Source organism: Austrofundulus limnaeus, unplaced genomic scaffold (assembly GCF_001266775.1).
Source record: "Austrofundulus limnaeus strain Quisiro unplaced genomic scaffold, Austrofundulus_limnaeus-1.0 Scaffold76, whole genome shotgun sequence".
In the NCBI taxonomy this organism is placed as follows: domain Eukaryota; kingdom Metazoa; phylum Chordata; class Actinopteri; order Cyprinodontiformes; family Rivulidae; genus Austrofundulus; species Austrofundulus limnaeus.
In genome coordinates this window covers 1,139,025-1,153,682 of record NW_013952478.1, presented here as the reverse complement: position 1 = coordinate 1,153,682, position 14,658 = coordinate 1,139,025, and the positions used below count along the sequence as shown (strand labels likewise).

The 14,658-nt window shown below is 38.3% G+C and overlaps 2 protein-coding genes across 4 annotated transcripts in view; one reads left to right on the top strand and one right to left on the bottom strand.

Moving 5' to 3' along the window:
- Window positions 1-209: 209 nt before the first annotated feature.
- il12a (interleukin 12a) lies at window positions 210-3,363 on the top strand (the record flags this gene model as incomplete). The annotated part of the gene is made up of 5 exons (XM_014010997.1): window positions 210-374; window positions 466-540; window positions 2,400-2,573; window positions 2,684-2,725; window positions 2,909-3,363. Coding segments are annotated over 5 exons (597 nt in total), but the record flags the coding sequence as incomplete, so codon positions are not given.
- A 3,191-nt stretch (window positions 3,364-6,554) lies between these two features.
- si:dkeyp-97b10.3 (uncharacterized) overlaps window positions 6,555-14,658 on the bottom strand; it is a 20,326-nt gene continuing 12,222 nt past the window's right edge. The window contains exons 5-16 of one of the 3 annotated variants that reach the window (XM_014011074.1): window positions 13,967-14,002; window positions 13,580-13,615; window positions 12,140-12,175; window positions 12,009-12,055; window positions 11,422-11,474; window positions 11,083-11,309; window positions 10,739-10,992; window positions 7,628-7,753; window positions 7,386-7,521; window positions 7,260-7,307; window positions 7,093-7,164; window positions 6,555-6,964 (exon numbers count right to left, since the gene is read on the bottom strand). In XM_014011074.1, coding sequence (XP_013866528.1) covers window positions 6,615-6,964; window positions 7,093-7,164; window positions 7,260-7,307; window positions 7,386-7,521; window positions 7,628-7,753; window positions 10,739-10,992; window positions 11,083-11,309; window positions 11,422-11,474; window positions 12,009-12,055; window positions 12,140-12,175; window positions 13,580-13,615; window positions 13,967-14,002 — 1,421 coding nt within the window. In that variant the 3' untranslated portion in view covers window positions 6,555-6,614. Of the gene's footprint in view, window positions 6,965-7,092; window positions 7,168-7,259; window positions 7,308-7,385; window positions 7,522-7,627; window positions 7,754-10,738; window positions 10,993-11,082; window positions 11,310-11,421; window positions 11,475-12,008; window positions 12,056-12,139; window positions 12,176-13,579; window positions 13,616-13,966; window positions 14,003-14,658 lie in introns of all 3 variants that reach the window. The other 2 variants (XM_014011073.1, XM_014011072.1) reach the window with 2 other exon arrangements.

Sequence of the window (14,658 nt, the reverse complement as noted above, 5' to 3'; positions counted from 1 at the left end):
CACCGAACTCGTCTATAAAACAGATTCTTGAGATGGAGGCAGCAGTTTGTTGTTACTGCCTGACAAGGTTCATCAAGTTTCCATCAGGATCAGAAAAATGGCCAAGTTTCATCTCTGTAAGTCTGCGCACATTTACCAAATCTTTATGCTTCTTTCAGTGTATCCTTTCTACTGTCAGAGAAATGTATACATCCAAGTATTGATGCTGTTTTGTGTCTCCAGACTTCGCCTCTTGTGTGCTGCAGCTGCTGCTGCTCAGCCTGAGCTGCCGCACGTCCGGCGCGCTGCCGCTGCCCGATGCGAGCGCAAACCGCGCGCAGTGCGCAAAGCTCTTCAAGACCCTCCTGAAAGACATCACTGGTCTTTTTGAAACGGTGAGCAACTGTTCTGTTGTTCATTTCATTCTAATCCAATGTTTCCCATCTCCGCGTGGCTCATAGTGAAAAACTTACCTTTTTGTCGCAGCAGGATTTGTGTGACAATCAGATCACCTCCACCATCCCGAGCATGGAGACCGTGCAGGCCTGCGCGCCCACTCAGGTACCGCTTCTTATCCATTGAGCTACTATTTAAAACGTAAAGTGTCTCAATTTATTCTTCAGAAAACAACGTAATAAAGTTGTTTCTTAAGAAAAAAATGACTCAGTTCATTTTAAGATAGTTTTTATTTATTTTTTTATTCATTTTTATTTATTTTTTCCTGTCCAATCCAAATTCCTTGAATGAGTTTTGGATTTGAAGTTGACACAGGACATGCTTAGAAATATATTTCTACGATTTTAACTTGTTTTTCAGGACAAAAGGTTGATAAACCTGTGTTTAAAAAATATTCTTTATTTCTTTTGCAATGGTTGAGAAGAGTTTGAAACATTCTGCAGTTTATACAGAAGCAACTTTCGATAATAAGATTCAATTCAGTTTATTTATGTAGCGCCAAGTCACAACAACTGTTGTCTCAGGGCAAAATGTGCGTTTAGGGTTCAAATTGTCCTTAATCAGATCAGCAACTTTTGTCACTCCCATCAGTACAAAGTGTAAATACTTTAAAGGCACTTTTATCAAAGATGGTTTATTTTCAAGTGACATAAAATTGTCATCAGTTCTATGAATCCTGGTGATTTTAGGAATCAAGAGACAAAAAAAACAGGCTTATAAAAAGGAAAATTTGTGCACTGTAAAAAATGAAATGTTGGATTTACTTAACCATGTTATGTGACCTGGTTCCACTTAACTGAGTTGAGTAAGTTCAAAGCAATATACCAGTTTTTTTAGCCAAAGAACATGAGTATGTTGCTTTGAATTTACTCAACTCAGTTAAGTGGAACCAGGTAACATAACATGGTTAAATAAATCCAACATTTCATTTTTAGAGTGTGATTTAGACTTTTAAAARTGATAGACGTGTAGACACTTTTTGAACATCACAATCCAACAAAGGGCTGAAGCTCTCAAACATCTACTCAGAAGTGCCTGCTGAAAATGTCCCATCAAGGAACAACCGTCACTTTTAGAACATCCTCAGGTTTGAGCAGCTGTGGCTGCACTCTAAAAATGAAATGTTGGATTTACTTAACCATGTTATGTTACCTGGTTCCACTTAACTGAGTTGAGTAAATTCAAAGCAACATACTCATGTTCTTTGGCTAAAAAACTAGTATGTTGCTTTGAATTTACTCAACTCAGTTAAGTGGAACCAGGTAACATAACATGGTTAAATAAATCCAACATTTCATTTTTTACAGTGTGGTTGGTTAGGGGAGTCGTCCTCCAAGGCAAGAGTTGGAAGTTCGATACCACTGTCATATGTTGAAGGGTCCTTGGGCAGGACACTGAACCCCCACTGCCTCTGATATTTCATAAGTGAATGAATGAATGAATGAATGAATGAATGAATGAATGAATGAATGAATGAATGAATGAATGAATGAATGAATGAAACTTTATTGATCCAATGAAGGGAAGTTACAGTTCGGAACAACCCGTTCATGTGTGAATGTGATTTAAAGCACTGATTAGTCTCCATATATGATTTGCAGAGAGCTGAGTGGATGGGTAAATAAGGACACTAATTGTAGTGTAAAGCCCTTTGAGTATTCTGGTTGAATAGCAAGGCCCTATTTAAGTACAGTCCATTTACCAATTAAAGACAGTACTGGGTGAAACACAATAAACACACCCTATTTTGCACTATGAACATCTTTTTTTTAAAATAAAAGATTATTCTCTTTAGATAACATCTTTTCTCGAGAAGAACACATGGAGTGAATAAAACCTCTCGACTCCAACATCTCATGTTTGAATTCTCTTCCAGAACAGCAGCTGCGCGGTGCAAAGAGACTCGTCCTTCAGTGAGGTGTGTTGGTGTTTTCACTAAAAACACGTTCTGATCCCTTCATCAGGGCCTCACGTTTCTCTCTTCCTCTCCGCAGAGCGAGTGTCTGAGGAGCATCATGAAGGACTTGGCCTACTATGAAGCTGCCATCCAGTCCTACCTCCAGACCCCACTCCACAGAGAAAAGAAAGAAAAGAATCTTCTGCTACCATTTGTGACATTCGTCCAGAACCTGAGGAAGGTGTGTGCTGTCATATTGTCAGAYAGAAAGAAATAGTGTCAGGAGAATCTCCTGGGAAATAACATAGGCTCATTGTCGTTGTCTGACAAACGCCTTCTTGGTTTCTTCAGGACTGCTCCACAACAGCAAGTGCAGAGAGTGATTCCACAGAGGTATTTTTTTATTTCTCCTTTTGTTTTTTTGTTCCTGGTTTGTGTCTTGTGGTCACAGAAATCAAAACCTTTTTTTCTTCTTTTAACTCCTTGTGTTTTTGTTGTTTTATTTCTTGGGACTTGAGGGCGGAACTTCCTTGTGAAACTGATGAGTCATTCTTCCATATTTTGTTTGTCTTTCAGGTGGAGGCCGCCGTTCTGTGGATCGGCGACTCCTATACGAATCGACAGAAGATGTGTAAGATGATGAGGGGCTTCCATGTCCGTGCCATCACCATCAACAGAGCCATGGGGTACATCTCCTCAGGGGACCATAGGAAGTAAAAAAAAAAAAAAAAGTCCCAAAACTTCCACATCACCATCAATCCAGTCAAAAGCACAGGCTTTCCCTCTATTTATCACAAGTCCTAATAATCCTTCACTACCATCGTAACTACTGAATGTGTGGTGTTTCACACCAAACAAAGCTGCAAATCTGTGTGCTGCTCAGGCATAAGCTAACTGTCTGAAGCTACGACTCCTCTGAGTTCCAGCACAGACTAACTGTTGCTAAAGAAGGCAGTGTAGGCCGTCTTGGCCAGTCTTTATGAATGTATTCCCCAAACATGAAGGAATGTTATTTATTTATTTAAAATGTATTTATTTGATGGTTTGTAATTTATTGGTTTATTGTTATTTATAATAAATTATTTGTGGCATCAAAACCTGAAGTTGATTTTTTTTATTTATTTACTTTTATTTATTTTTTTGTGGGGGTGGGGGGTGTCATCGGAGAAAGACCTGAGATAAGAAATGGAAAATCTGGGGAAAATAACGTAGCATAGCTATTTTTTAAGCACATCTTAACTATTAAGAATAAAATTTTATCACAATCAGTGCCCAGTAGCGACTGTGCAAAACTCTTAAGTCATCTGTTTGTTTTTGTTGCTTTCAAGAAGCAAGATGCTTGTAATAATGTATTTTGATCAACAGTTCATCATACTTTTTTTGTTGTTTTTCGTGCTTTGGCTGCTTTTCTATGGAATTATTTTTTTTGATTGAATATGCTTTTTGTTTGATTGAATAATAAAAACACAAATTTACCTCCATACTTTTCCCCCCACACTCATTTTTAGTCAAGTTGCTAATCACTTTTAGAACTTGTCACATGATTGATGACACATTTAGCACTGACATTTTTACAGATACTGGTGCAGGCACCCTCTTCACAAATACAGGTGTGTACATTCATACAGTTTTTTTTTATCTTTTACACCAGCTTTTTGTTAACTTTTATAAACAAACGTATTTATAAATGAGGGTTTTTTGTGTGTTTGTTTTTAATGTTGTGATAGCAAAATGTCCTCCCAACGTGCAGCATTGTTGGAATAACTGCAGAGCACAGCTAAAACTCAGTAAAATGATAAAATATTTCAGAGAAAGATCACAAAAAATAGTAAGTATGCAACTTTCAGCCTTTTTTATAATAGTGTTGACATGTCAAAAACAGTTTTATTTCAAGTATTGTACCTGAAGAAGCAATTTTACAGGTTAGTCAATAAGAACTGAAAATGATTCTGGAAGGCAAATTAAAAACTATACATTTTTCAGAGGTGGAAAGTCAAACTCAGCCTTGACTATTAAAGTGTTGAATGTTTTTTAGAGTGTACTCAACTGAAATACACAAACAATTTCACAAAGACAGATGTGTTCTCATCGAGACACATTAAGTAATTCCTGATAAACACCATAAAACAAAATTTGGACTTTTAGCAATTTCACCTCATGTTACAGAGTCAAAGTAATGAAATACAAAACATAAACAACAGGAAATAAACTTAAAAAAATAAACTATAAGCTTTAAAAACTTTGACAAAAATAACAAAAAGGACAAAAATATAAAAATCCTTGAGACAAATTAATTCCATGATTCAGTCTAATTCTCTGAGCAGACACAAACACGTGCCCTAATGCCTGATTTTTGTAAGAGAAACTCGTTTAAAAGTGAAACTTTAAACACAGGTTAGGTTTTTGACCTGAMCTTTGCAGCTGAAGCACTGCAGTACCTCTATTTACATTTGCTACTAGCTACATAATTAGCTACAGGATATCATAATGACCTCTCAGTCATTCTTAAACAATACAAAAAAAAACTTCTGGATTCTGCAGTTATTACAGAAACAAAACGTTCACCCAATAACAGCAAAGACAGTGGTCTTTTCCCATGAAATGTAAAAACAAAAAGTCTTAAATGCTTCAAGTACAGAAAATAAAAAAGGAAGAGATCTTTGGTCCGCAGGTCGACTCCGCCTCGCTCGCTGCACTCCTGAGATTTTTTTTGTCRTCTCCATTTGATGGAGCGGAAAATRTTCAGCGTGTTCGTTGAATTCAGACATTTTATTTAGCTGCTCGGTTGTCCCTCATWCCTGAAAACAGACACAATAAAAACATCTAAACGTTAACGGGAACTCCAGCAAGCAAAATTAATTAGACATTATTTAATTATATATATTTAACATGTTTTAGCTCGCAGCTAACGCTAAAGCTAAAAGGCTAAGCTGAGGTTCTCCTTMCATGAAGCAGCTCTGTTGTCCTCCAACCACATTTTCAGTTAATAATTTCAAATCCTTATCACCTAATGAAGTGAGGCCTGGATGTAATCTGCTGCCTTCCTTAAATGGATTAAATTTACTAATATTTTTTTCATAATGTAAATGAATGTTTGTGTTAAGTGCATAAGTGTACAATGACTTGTAAATAAACTGAATTATATCAAATAGTATTGCATTGTCTTGTATCATAACTAGGGGCTATTCAACTGGAGGCCCGCGGGCCACATCAGGCCCACTGGTGACCAAAATCCGGCCCATCAATTGGTTCATTTAAGTTCAATGTTTCTTAAGCCCAAACCTTCGGTTTTCTACTTTAATTGCTGTAAGTTCTTTAAGTTAAACGTAGACGTGTGTGGTATACAGAAATGTCAGAATCTTGGCCAAAAGCTGGTAAAAACCATTTSAGTGAAAACCCAAGACACTTAAAACTACAAGCAGTCGAATATAAAATTAAGATAAGTGAAAATGAAATTGGTTTAAAAATGTGGCAAGTTAAACATGTCAAAATAATATTTGTGTCAATTGTTTTTGGTTTTGTTTTAATATCACTTCTTTTCTATTTGTTGTATTCATGATTAAAAGCAGCAAAACTAATTTAAAGGTAACAGATCTTTGTAATACAAGCAGTCGAATATAAAATTAAGATAAGTGAAAATAAAATTGGTTTAAAAATGTGGCAAGTTAAATATGTCAAAATAATATGTGTCAATTGTTTTTGGTTTTGTTTTAATATCACTTCTTTTCTATTTGTTGTATTCATGATTAAAAGCAGCAAAACTAAYTTAAAGGTAACAGATCTTTGTAATACTTAGTTTATTTACATAATGACTTTAATTGCTGGATGTTCGGCCCCTCAGCTGTTGGCCTGCAGTAACTTTGGACCCTAGAGCAATTTAGTTGAATAGCCCTGCTATATAATATTGTATTCATACAGCATCTTAAAGCATTGTGCCACATTTTATATCACGTAGCATTGTAATTGTATGTTTCATCCATCCATTTATCCATTTTCTTCCATGGGGACAGTAGTCTAAGCAGAGAAACCCAGACTTCCCTCTCCCCAGCCATTTGGGCCAGMTGCTCTGTGGGAATCCCAAGGTGTTCCCAGGCCAGCTGACAAACAGTCCCTCCAGTGTGTCCTGGGTCTTCCTCTGGGTCTCCTCCCAGTGGGAGATACATTTCATCATAACACATTTTATTATATTATATATTATAATGCTTTGTACTGTATTACATCAGATTTTACATAATATATTATAATGTATTGAATCATATATTTGATATATAATCAGATTGCATTATATAATGTATTGAAGAGTGTTATAATGTACTCTTCTGTATATCAGCTGGGCTGTACCTTTCAGAGTCTGATAAACCTCRTTGGGTAAGTCGTCCAGCTCCTCCAAACTCTCCAACAGGTGGGACGCTGTGGCTTCGCCCGACCCCCTTCGGCTCTTCCACTCCACCAGCATCTTCAGCTTCTGCATGTTCACATCTTTCTCCACCGCCTGGATGTCGTCCAGCTCCCGGGATTTCAGGCCRAGGTAGATGGCCACCTGCTTCCACTCCGTCCCGAGCTGCTTGGCTACCCGCAGCAGCTGCTTCTCTGACAAGTCCTGACACTGAGTCGTCACTGCGCTTACCCCATCTGAAGAAAGAGAGGGCAATAAATAAATAAATAAATACTTACTTACTTACTTAGATTCAGTTTTATTCTGGATAAAGATCTAGTTTGGCAATTCAACAAATCACTGGTCAAAAGAAGAGCAAAGTCACCTGACTCATCCTGCCATCGAGGCCTTTTGCAGGCARTTTCTTCTTCTGAGGGGCTGCTGCTCCTCTTCCTGCCTGCTGCAAAACAGAGATCAATACGACGTGAGTCACCCTGCAGAGGCTGAAAACTCGATTGGAAAATCTGCTTCTAAGTGAAAGAAGAAACATACACTCTGTTCGTTTCCTCGGCTTCTTTTCTGTGTTATTTACACAGTCACCTGAGAGGAAACAGCACGAAAAGATGTTWATTTGTCTAATAAATGAAGTCTTGGCGTTGAGCCCAAATGTGCTGGTACCTTCTCTGATGGTGACATCCCATACAGTCTGTTCTGAGTTAATCTCTATTAGAGATAATTTAAAAGGAGGCGGCTGCTCAAAGAAAGCTTCGAAATAGCCTTTCATCTTGGTCACTGCCAGGGTGAATTTTAGGTCCTGCGTGGGGGACAAACAAAAACAAGCAGAGGAGTTTTATTCTCCGTCGGACCCAAGAGTCACAAAATGACGGCATGCTGCAGCGACTGGTTAGAACGAGACACACCTGAGGTTTGATCTCTCCCTCCGGCTCGCTCAGGAGACGATACGTCCCCTCGTCCAGTTTGCACGTGGGAGGCTTATCGATCCTAACRTAACGATTCTTGCAGGCCCGCACTTGTTTGCCTATATCCTGATTCACAGCAGCCCAGCAGGAAGACAAGAGGAAGCAAGTCAGTTTGTTGGCAATTAAAATGCAACCCAGATAAAAAAAAATTTTAAAAAAAGTTGGGACACAGTTTAAAATGTAAATAAAAAACAAATTATTTTATTTACAGTGGAACACTGAACATATCAGATGTTTAAGCTAAGAAATTAAATGATTGTTAGTTTAAAAAAGGTGATTTTGAATTTAATGGCAACAATACATCCTAAAAACAAAGATGGTTTTTAGATGTGTAAGCACTAATGCACACCCAYGCCATCAGAGAGGCAGGCTTTTGAAATGTGTGCAAACAGACGGATGGTCTCATCTCTTTAGTACGGAGGACGTGATGTTTGTGGTTTTTGAAAAGAGTAAGACGTTTTGATTTTTTTTAGACCACAGAACAGTTTTCTTTGTCGCTCGGTCTGTTTAACACCCAATATTTAATTACAGCTTTGCCTTCTATAGCTCAGGCCCAAATCTTAGGATTGGGAAAGCTCTCATCGCCCTGACAAGGAAAGCTTTACGCTGGGCCACAAGCTGCTCAACCACCACAAAAAGCATGGGACTCCATGGCAATAGTCTGTGTGATGCCTGTGGTGTTGAATTAGAGACCTCTTTTGCACTACTTAGGCCACTGCCTGGCTCTGAGCACTCAAAAGAAAATAATTCTTGGGGAGGCATTTATCAGATGAACACGAAGGTTTGGGCTCAATGTCRTTTGAAGCCCCCACTTGTTTGGATTCTTCACTCATCCCCACCAAACATATTTGTTTTCTAAGGTCAGAGATTTCTCCAGATTTAGTTTTCTCTTTTATGTTTTGACAATATTTTTGAACTGTAGATGATGAAATAGTCTTTAAGGAACACATTCTGAAATTGTTCCTCTATTTTTAGACAAAGATCCATCTTTGTTTCTGAAAATAGTCTGATTTTATACCCGTGTGTTTTATTGACTGGCCTCCTCGCTCCTCCAGCTGTTTCCTGTTCTTACTGCTCACTTCTTTTTATTCCTAACGTCCCAATTTTTTTAGATGTTTTCCTGCCATCGAATCTAAAAAAAATGGTCCATTGTGAATAAAATGTGTTTCTTTGATTTGTAAATCTTTGCATTCTCTTCTTATTTACATTTTACRCAACGTCCCAACCATTGCAGAAAAACTTCCACTAAAGGCATCCAAAACAAAAGTGACTACGAGTTCAGCTGAGAGCAAGAAAACATCACGTGACGGAAATGTTAAATAATATCGAAACAGTAATGACTACATATTTCAGAAACTGGCATTTTTCCTTGTGGGTTAAAATTCATGTAGCACAATTACTAATCAATCATCTGGGTCCTCCTGAGCACACATGGCTCACGCAACCACAATCCCACTTCCTGTATGATTTCAGAGCTGCTCTGTTTACTGACATCAGGCAGTCAGAACTGTGTGATGCACTCGGCCTGTTCTTAGAAAAGCTTCGAGTGATTTACCTCCACCCCCATTCCTGCTCAGCATTCCCATCAGGCAGGTGGTTTGCAGCCAGTAAAACCAGCGATGGTTGTGTTACACTGGCCTAAAAAAAACACCTGCTCTATGTTCTGTGAGGGATGACGACACCGAAGCTGCTGCAGCTTCAAACAAAAAGTGAAAGTTCCCCTCAGCGTCCAACTTCACTCTTATTTTTACACAAGCAGCCTTAAAGGTGAGGCATTTTGCTGGAGTTTCATCCGCCAAACATCACTGCTCATGCTCTCATGAGTGGAATGTTTCTTTGTGCAGCTGCTGCAATGAGGGCTTTTTTTTAATCCATGCTCCTGTTTTGTTTTTGATTTGCAACTCTGTGGAGAAAATTCCTCAATTAAAACACAAATTTTGCATTTAAAAAAAAAGGTTTCAATTTTAACTGTAGGAAGGTTTTTTTAGAAGCTAGAAAGGAAATGTGGTTTGAATTAATGTGAATATCCAGACATTTAAAACCTTCCCAAACACTGGGACAAATACTGTAACTGCAGGATTTTGTTGCTGTAAATTTGGGGAACAGTGAACAAAAGCTAGAGTTTGTTTCTTAGTCAGTGCACTGTTGTGTAAATTACAGATTAAAAGGAGCTTCCACTAATCATCTGTTGCAGATTWAAAATAAAACAGGAACCTGAAACCACAAACTGTTTGGAAAAATCTGACCTAATTTCCAGCAGTAAAGGAGGCCAAACRAAGAAATACTGGTGCCGTAAAGTGAAACTTTCAAGAAATGCATTGTTTGTTTCAAAGTAGCTGCGTTTCCACTGAATATGAAAATGCGCAAATTTGAATTTCGAAAAGAAATTTGCTCAATGGAAACACGTCAATTTCGAAAAAAAAAACTTGTGTCGTTTGACAAAATGTTTTTGCACTAGGATGAGGTGGTTTTTCAGCCGTATCGACATTGGTGTGTTTCGCAAAACTGCAATGGAAACACATTTTTCACATCATGGGAGTCACAAGATCAAGAACCGGCTGTTTCTACAGTCAAAAAGATGATGAAGAAGACAACAGGAAGTAGAAGTAATAGTAAAATCACTGGATTACTGAGATGCATCAGGACATAAAATCACTGAAGTTGTAAAAGAAAGTAGTAAACTCACCGACTACAATTTCCCAAAAAACGTAGCATACGTAGACGCTCCCAAGTGTAAGAGTCTTGTCGCTCGAAAGCCTCGATAAGACAACGACGTCTCCTGATGGCTGATGATGAGCGCTAGTGTCATGGTAGCAATGTGCTTTGTTTACATCCATTGCCGCCATGTTTGTAATGACGTATCGCGAGAACAAGCGTGTTCACGCGTGACTTTAAAAGCATTTCTTACATGGAAACACAGCAGTTGCGAAACTGTGTTTTTCCGACATTAACAGAACATCGACAAAGTTTTGCGCACATTTGCGATGGAAACGCAGCTAATGGTGGTTGCTTTCTGAAAATACCAGAGACTGGGGTTTCACAGACACTCACCTTGATGTCCGACGCGCTGTTGGTGGCCAGGTAGACGTGGAAGCTGTAGCTGTTTGCGTCGCTGCAGAGCTGCTTGTACACCAGCACCACCCCGTGGTGCTCCACGGCTTGGCTCGTCCGAAAGATGGGACCCACGGGCGACAGGGAGCTCACGTTCCACTTAACGTGGCTCCCTGTGTGGTCCGAGGTGGGCTCGATCAGCGGGCGGTTGTCTTTTATGTGAAGGACGCTGAACGTCATGTCCTCCTCTGGATCTTTGTCAAGACGAAGGAGATAAAAAAAGCATTTTTTATGACGACTGTTTCGATACGTTTCATTACCGAAACAGAGTTTCATGATCTTACGAGCCAARCAGATGCAGTGAGGAAACTGGATGGACTTGAGGACGGATGCGTCTTTGTTGACCGTGTCCACGTTGAAGATGGGTCCGGCGCATTTCCACGAGTTCGGCAGGAAGGCGCCAAATTTGGACCAAGACAGGACAGAGTACCGCACGAGAACCCGCTCACTTGCTTCAAACACCAGGCCGGTGACAGAGCACTCGTAAGTGCCTTCTGCTTCCAGCGGCAACCTGAAACACACACACACACACACACACACACACACACACACACACAATGAGTGATGCTGCTCACTCATCAGATCTACAGGGACACTTCAGACACACAGGATGTCTCACTTACTGAAATCGTCCCTTTGAGAGCCTCTGAGGTGTAACAAGCTCACTGCCGTGGGTCTGTCAAAAACAACAGTTTATTTTATTTTATTTTTTACACRTTTATAAAAACACAAGTGGAACATTTCTGAGGGTGTTTTAATGGATGCAGTTCCTGCCCAAAATMCTCAAATCATTTTTTCCTGTAGAGCTCAATTATAACTTGATATCTATGCTGACAAAATGCCAACATTTTAATGTAATCGCTGAATAGAAAGAGTAAAGAGAAACAAGATCAAAACAAACGCTAAAGCTGCTGCTAGTGGCTAATTCAGGTCACCACGGTAAACTCACATCTGTGTCTGTCACTCCCTGACAGCAGTCTAGATCAAACCGACAGAAATAAATGGGAAATAGTCTTAAGAGGACATTGATGCTTTTGCCTGATTTATCCTTATTTTATAACAATGCTACAGTTTTTATGGTTTTTAATGAGGTTTTAGACAAGACTGTAAATTCTTAATTGTCCGTTTGTTGTTAAATCTCGTTTTAAAACTGTACAAACTATTGTCTGCTGCAGCGACCAAACCAGTAAAATCTCCTTCCTGAGCTCACCTGGTGAATGGCTTTGCATTTTTCACAGCGTAACTTGAATCTGTCATCTGTCAGAATAAAAATAAAAATGAAGTGTGATTAACAAACCAGGCGCCTACACAAGACGAGCACGTGAGTCACAATCAGCTCACCTCTGCCGTTTAACGCCGCTGCTTCTGGTTCAGCACCTGGAGAGAAAAATCATCCAGGTCAAGGATTCTAAAGAACGTTTTGTATCGTGCTGGGGGAGGACGGTGGGTTCTTAGTGACGCCTTTCTGTCTATGATGGTATTTAAGACAATGGGCCTCATGCAAGAACATTTTTGTATGCTTATCCTAAATTTCTCTCTTTTATAGTAGTGTTTTACAATAGCATTAATAGCCTATTTAAATTATGTTGTTAGGCTACATTATTAAGTTATTATTAAGTTATTTGTGAAGAAAATCCCTGTGGATAACAGCAGACTGACCGTACGTAAAATATATAACAGATCTGGAACACTTGTGAATTTTGTTCGTATCTGAAAACGAAAAAATTGTTGAATGCCATAAGTTCTCCTAAATCACTCATACGCACAACTTAAAAACAAATCTGTTCATATGAACGGTTCTTGCATGGGGCCCATTGTTTAGATTATATTAGAATGTGAAAATCCYGGTCTGTTGTCCATCGCTCAGTAGGTTTTTTTGGAGTAATCGGCTGCAGTATATACTTTGAAGTTCTGCACCAAGAGCCACAATTTGTAAACATAAACACTAATTTTGGGCAGTATGCTGGTCCTGGAGCAGTTTTTTTTAACGGCTAAAGTCCTGTTGTAAAACAAAGGACTGAGTTGGTTTGACAACTTAGTCCAGGGTTCCTACAGTTTAAKTCAAGTTAAATTTAAGACCTTCTAAGACTTTTTAATGCCAAAAGAAATTAAATTTAAGACCAATTTCATAATAAACCCAAATGACAAAAAACTAGCAGAAACTCATAAACCAATGTATTTTTTGTTTAAGTATTAAATTATTGCTGATAGACCAATTGTTTTTATCCATATCTAACTGTAGCAGAAACATTCTTAGCAGTCAGTTTTAAACTTAATTTAATTTCTGGAAATCCTCTAACGACCCAAAATTTGGAGTTTTAGGACCCACAGTGGGGTCTCAACCCCAATTTGCTGTAGATGAAACCTTAAAGTGCCCGTGACACCAATTTTTTTGTAAGAAAAGTGAACGCATTTTTGGAAAGATAATGTTAACATATTACAAAACAAATTTCACATTGCTCAGATGGACAGTTGAGGTATTTGCCTGTGAAATAACAGGAAGTGATGTCAAAGGGGAATGTCTGCATGTGAATATTTAAAAAACACTTTTGCCAATTATTTCAACATTTGAGATGAATTACAATCATCCTATGTACAATGTGTTAACATTTTTAAGACTTCTGAAAGATTGATTTAAGACATTTTAAGGCTAATTAAGGCCTTATTTTGGATTGCTGAATTCAGACTTTTAAGATTTTTTAAGGATCTGCAGGACCTCTGTAGTCTACAAGAGTGCTGTAGGCAAATAAGTTCAACTTTGTGATTCATCAAGCGTCTTACTTTTTTTACTCTCTTCTGCGGTGGTCTCTTTGTGGTCTGCAGACAAAAAAGAAAGAAAAAATGTTAAGAAAATTCAGCAGTGATCTCTTAATGTTTTGTCCATCCATAGTCCATAGTCTCTCCAGTGTGTCGTGGGTCTTTCCTGGGGTCTCCTCCCAATTGCCAGAACCACTTCAACTTGTTCTACTCGACGTGGAGGAGCAGCGTCTCTTCCAGATAACTGAACGTTTCACCCTATCTAAAGGTCATTTTAAATTACGCTGAGGATGATGTCATCAACAGCAGAGACAGAATCCTGAGATCAGTAAATCTAATGTCATTTTTATTTTGTAAAAATCCTTATTTTYATGAAACTTCAGAGTTTAATTTCAACAGATGTTGTCTTACCTTCCTCTTCTGCGTCACCTCCAGCATGGCCATCTGCTGAGAGTTATAAACATAAGAGAATAAGGACAAAAAAACAAAATAAAAATTGTAACATTTTGTCAGAAGCGTACTTGATTTATGCTACTGAAACTTTTATTCGTAGAGAAATTCAGTCTGTAGAGTAAAATGTTGTGACTTTCTCTGTGAAAATAAATACAAGAGGCTGCTGCGTCTAAGTCTCATAAGGAAAGAGAAACTCAGAGATTAAATGATAAAAACAAAAAGTTTATGGTCTTTATTTCTTTACAATCTGAGCTACGTGACAGGACCTGAAAGATAACGGAGGAAACAGAAAGCCTGATTTAAACCTCAGTAATGACGCTCCTATCCYACCTTCGCTGYTCAGATTCTACTGACTCTTAAGAAACATCTTAAGACATTTTTATTCAGACAGGCTTTTAGTTAATGTGCTTTTTATTGTGTTTTAATTGTTGYTTTTTATATCTGTTGTCTGTTTTATTGTTTTTAGCTATTTTTGCTGTCTGTGAAGCACTTTGTGATGTTTGTGTCTGTGAAAGGTGCCATAGAAATAAAGTTTACTTACTTTACTTACTTTACTTACTTACTTAACTTAGTTTACTTACTTACTTACTTAACTTCCTTTACTTACTTAACTTACTTACTTACTTTACTTACTTACTTTACTTACTTAC